We start from the raw sequence: 5498 nt of genomic DNA on the forward strand, positions 1-5498 counted from the left end.
AACGTACCAGTGGCCGGATTTGTAAAATTACTATAAAACCACGACTTCTTGTGGTACTACCCATTCAAAAGCGTACATATACATACATACGTTGTATATATTATATATATATATATATATATATATATATATATCTATCTATCTATCTGTCTATTTATCTATTTTTTTTCTGTCATACTGCACTACCAAATACCGTCATTTTATTTCATGTAAATCACAAATTATTATTGGTGATTTGTTTCGATGGTCAGAAATTTCTCTTCAACATACTTTGTATTGGGTCAAACTCCACTTTTTCCTACTTTAGTTTAGAATAGGAATATCGTTTGTATTAAAAAAAATTAAAAATTTATTGACCAGCATTCTAATAATTTTTGTTTATTATTTATCATCTTATTCATTCTCAATATTACGATGACGATAATGAAATAGACAACACCATTACTCCAGACATATACAAAAATTATTCATCTAAATATAAATAACTCGCATATAAAATTGTGATTTGTCGATAAAAAAAAGTATGATTAATTGATTACAGAGAGAGAAACTGGTAAGAAAAAATTTCAAAATGCATGTAATTACTAAATATACTAATGTAGTAGTCAAATTAGCAAGACTGTCACTAAGTCTATATAAAGGACCAAGCTCCGCACTCTCTGTATCATCACTCTTCTTCTTCTTACATACAAAAACAGACAGAGAGAGAATGGCGAGTTGCAGAGTGCCGGATGTGGTTCCTTCTCCAGTGGAAGACGCTGAGCAGCTCAGGAAAGCTTTTGCAGGTCTCTTCTAAAACTCATAACACACTCATATTTCAATCCAATCATTCCAATTCCATATCATTAATTAATTAAATGCAATTAGATGCTTAGTTAATATCACTTTTGCTATCTGATCATCCAAACTTTGATCCATCCATACATCCATCCATATGATTCAAATTCTACTTTGTTTAACTTTGCAATTATCTTCTTTTTGTTTTCTGGGTTGGTAATCTAATATGACAGATTGATAGAGATATGATCATGGTGAATTTCTTTATGTTTGGCTATCTTAAAATTCAATCACCTCAATTGGCATCATTTTTGGTGCATATCAAAGTTTAGATCTGGATCTTTCCCTATTCATTCACTGATTAACTTGTACTTGATGATGATGATGATGGTGATGATGATGTTCAATTTAAGTTAAAGTGTTTGATCTGCTTCTTACATATTCTTTACTGTTAAAGTATGTGTTTTTCTGGATTCTAAGCACAATGAGGTTGTCAGTTGTAACCTTTCTACAATTCATTACGCTAATCATCATGATCGATCGCTTGGTCTTTGATTTTTCTTTTCTTTCGATTTGTTTGGCTTCAGTTTTTGTTGGATCGAAATAATATCACTATAATCTTGATCTGACTCGTGCTCTCTGGATTGTATTACTAATAAACACAAAAGGGGGATTACCCTTTTGCTCATTTTTCACTTGTTGCCTCCAATCTTATTCGGAATATCTTTGGTTATGTGAATGTGAGATCGTATCATTGATAAATATATCCATGTGCAATAGATGAAGAAGATTGAATACTTATTGGCATCCTAATTCATTGTCACGGTTGTATTCTGAAAATTAAAACTTCATTGCTACGAAATCGAATACATGTTTTCATATAATTGTCTCAAAGAGATTGTGATTCTCTGATTACAGTAGAGGAGAGGTGATCTATAAAGAGAGTTGCATGCTTCTATTTTTATTAAAACCATTGCTTACTATCCCCAAATGTTAGGTGCCTCGAATAATTAGCTGCTTGTCAGGCCGAAAGAAAAGAAAGATTGCTTACCTGCTTTGGTTGTTTGTGTGCAGGATGGGGCACAAATGAGGGATTGATCATATCCATACTGACTCACAGGAATGCAGCTCAGAGAAAATTAATTCAGCAGGCATACGCCGAAACCTATGGGGAAGATCTTCTCAAGTCGTTTGACAAAGAACTCTCAAGTGATTTTGAGGTCTGAATTTGATGCATTATTTCTTAAAGTTTAATATACGTGAAATATTTGCCGAAATAAGTATTTAGCAGGCCATCAGAGTTTCTGGTGCACTTCCTTTCAAGATAATTAAAGTTTCAAGTACCTTTAAATTTATAGATTATGCAATGCACCTGATGATCCCTGCCATTTGTGCCTGAATTATCATTTGCCACCCTGGTCTAATCCAGGGTTATAATATGTCGTTTAAGTTGTCAAGAAAAACTTAAAATGCTATTGTTTTCTGGTTCTGTTTTTGTTTTTGTTTTGGTTATTTGGTTCAGTAAAACTTCTGATCGTGCTGTTTTTCCTATTTTGTTCCATAACCAGAGGGCTGTGGTGCTGTGGACTCTGGCTCCTGCTGAGAGAGATGCATTTTTGGCTAATGAATCTACGAAGTTGTTGACTAAAAACTATTGGATACTCTTGGAAATAGCTACAACTAGGTCTTCACATGACCTGTACCAGGTAAAGGTGGCGTATCATGCCCGTTACAAGAAATCCCTTGAAGAAGATGTTGCATATCACACATCTGGAGATGTCCGCAAGGTAAAACCTTAAACTTCCATGGTCATTAGTACCCTGATTGTTCCCTAAAAGGTCAAGTTGGTTCGTTGAACTCTTATCTTCTTTACTTTCTATTTTGTTCAAATTCTTGTATTCGAATTAATATCTTCACACATCTTCAACTACATTGCTTTTGTTTTAATTTCTTTTTGCAGTTTGTTTTCAGAACTTGACCTGTTTTTTCTGCCTAGAATTTTTTTCTGTACTTTCCTTCGGTTGCAGTTTCTGCAATGCGTTTCAATTAAATAAAAAGTGTTAACTATGTTGCAGCTTTTGGTTCCCCTTTTGAGCACTTTCCGATATGAGGGAGATGAGATTAACGTGCCCTTGTCAAAGAAAGAAGCTAAGATACTTCATGAGAAAATCTCAGACAAAGCCTACAATGATGAGGAGCTCATAAGGATCCTCACTACCAGGAGCAAAGCACAGCTGAATGCAACCCTCAATCAGTATAACAACGAGTTTGGAAACGCCATTAACAAGGTACTGTAAATAACTATAAACATCTGTATGGAATGCATGTACTGTCACGAGGGCCGGGAATTCGAGTTGAAAAATTCATAAGGTTGATGTTTTGAGCATTTCCTTTACTATCAAACAGTTGTGTGACCATTACATGTCCGATATGCAGGATTTGAAGGCTGACAAAGATGATGAGTTCCTCAAACTACTAAGACAAACAATCAAAAGCTTGACCTTCCCTGAGAAATACTTTGAGAAGGTTCTTCGACTGGCCATCAACAAGCTTGGGACAGACGAAGGGGCGCTTACTAGAGTTATTACCACCCGGGCAGAGGTTGACTTGCAGCGCATCAAAGAAGAATACTACCGGAGGAACAGCGTTCATTTGGACCAGGCAATTGTCAAGGACACTTCCGGAGACTATGAGAAATTTCTTGTGGAACTGGTTGGACATGCAGATGCTTGAGTAATGCTGCTGATCCCACAAGGGTTACAAACCCAGTGAATGTTATTCTCTATGAGTTATCTATCTTTGCTTGAGTGTGGTTTTTATTTATTTATTTTCTCTGGTTTTGTGTGGAGTTTGTTGAATAAATCTTGCTAGTACGTTGAAAGTAAGGATTGTGGATGGATTTTTGTTGTGTATGTTCTTGTTTTTGGCTAAACGAGTTTTTATTTATTTAATTTTTTGTTTGTTCAGTATTTTTAATGTTTCGTTTTCTCTTTTGTTTTCCCATTTCTTACGCATCATTGTCAAGGTTTCAAAAGACACCAAACGTTAGCCGGTCAGCAGGTTAGGGGCCTAGCGCCTAGGCAGTTAGGTAGGGCTTAGGCGGAGGCCTAGGCGGATTTAAGTACATTTATTTATTTTATTTTTTTGTACAACAATATATTTTACACTAAGGGGAGGGAGGAGTTCGGCTAAAGTCATACAATGGACAACCTAATTTGGTATCGAATTTGCCATCCACGAGAAGTACATTTATTATATATTGTATAAATAAGTGTCTATTTATACTTAAAAACACATGCATAATCATATTGGAATACATAAATTGCAAAATAAAATGACATAAATTATAAAGTGTTAAAATATATTGAAAACAGAGGGAACAATCATATAATGAGTGTTTTTGCAAGTTTTCATCTCTTACATTTTATTGAGAAATTATAATGCAAAATGAAAGTTATGGATTTTCTGTCTAAGTCAAAATCGCGACCTAGGCAGATGTCTAGGCAGGTTTATATGGGCTAGGCAGATGCCTAAGCGGGTCTAGGCATAATTTCTTAATTTTCAAACGCCTAGGGACTAATCGGAACAGTGGCCAACCGCCTAGCACCTAGACAAGAATTTTTAGAATAGTGGTCATTGTAAAGCTTTCTTTCTTTCTTAGATCGATAGGGAGGGATGACGGCAATGGATTATAATTAGTGAGTTTAGGGTTCGATTCCCTCTGATTTAACAAAAATAACCTCACTAGTAGTAAATGAAGGTCATCTCCAACCGAAAGGGCTATGTATAACTTCGTCTAAAATTATAATCCTGTAAGAAATTATTTTTTAATGAACAATGATAGGCCATATTATATATCATCTCCAACCGAAAAGATTAAATATTAGTCCCTTAATAATTTATTAGTTTTAAGTTTACACTTTACATTTATTAAGTAGTTCTTATATCATATGAAAATAAGGTTATTGAGACATGACTTTTTTGGGTTGATAGAATGTGAAAATGGATTAAAATGAGTCAAGATAATAATGATTAAGTAGAATCATGCTTTTCAATTAAAATATCTATAATATGCGGTCTGTATTTGAACTTTTCCAAATCATGTTTTCTAATTAAGTGAAATATGGCCAAATCAGGCCTTTTTTTTTTTTTTTTTTTTTTCTTCTTCTTCTTTGGGTCATAGAAACTTCATTAACAACACAACAAAATTACACAGGATGACGCCCAATTACATACAACAAAAAGGACCCAAAAACCAAACCGGACAAAAAAAAAAAAAAAAATCTGAAACTGTTGTAGGCCTAATTAAATCAACTATATTTAGAACTAGAGAGGGAGAGGGCCGGCGGCAAGAGAGAGAGATGTAATTTTGGGGTGTGTATTGTATCACTCCATTGTGTCTTTATTATTGTAGTAGGATATATTAAAGCCTTACCCTAATAAGATTACAACTCTAATAGAATAATATCTACTAAAGGGAATATTTCAAGATATCCTAGATATACTAGGATTTACACAATCACATTCCTAATCTAATAGGACTGCAACACTCCTCATTGAGTGTGTAAATACTCAAACAAAACTTTGCATTGCGTCTTTAGTAGTTGAGGTAAAAAAGTTGATGAAGTCGTCGGCACAATAGACGAATGTGAGTCTCAAATTTAAAGAAAGTATGCATTGATAGTAAAACTCACAAAATCTCGCTAAAACCTAAGGTAGGT

At 34.3% G+C, this 5498-nt stretch overlaps 1 protein-coding gene across 1 annotated transcript; it reads left to right on the forward strand.

Annotated features, from left to right (window-relative positions):
* Positions 1-595: 595 nt before the first annotated feature.
* Positions 596-3728, forward strand: LOC137720911 (annexin D2). The gene is made up of 5 exons (XM_068460031.2): positions 596-785; positions 1852-1997; positions 2346-2564; positions 2853-3065; positions 3214-3728. Exons 1-5 carry the CDS (start codon positions 710-712, stop codon positions 3508-3510), a joined length of 951 nt encoding a protein of 316 aa, XP_068316132.2. The 5' UTR covers positions 596-709; the 3' UTR covers positions 3511-3728.
* The last annotated feature ends 1770 nt before the right edge of the window (positions 3729-5498 follow it).

The sequence above is a fragment of the Pyrus communis genome, chromosome 1 (genome assembly GCF_041283825.1).
Source record: "Pyrus communis isolate YQ-2024b chromosome 1, ASM4128382v1, whole genome shotgun sequence".
Lineage (NCBI taxonomy): Eukaryota > Viridiplantae > Streptophyta > Magnoliopsida > Rosales > Rosaceae > Pyrus > Pyrus communis.

Bases quoted from the DNA above. Each gene is read 5' to 3' on its own strand.
- LOC137720911 (XM_068460031.2), top strand. From the start codon at position 710: ATGGCGAGTTGCAGAGTGCCGGATGTGGTTCCTTCTCCAGTGGAAGAC. The intron at 2,565-2,852 runs GTAAAACCTTAA...ACTATGTTGCAG, and splicing joins CATCTGGAGATGTCCGCAAG to CTTTTGGTTCCCCTTTTGAG. The intron at 3,066-3,213 runs GTACTGTAAATA...TCCGATATGCAG, and splicing joins TTGGAAACGCCATTAACAAG to GATTTGAAGGCTGACAAAGA.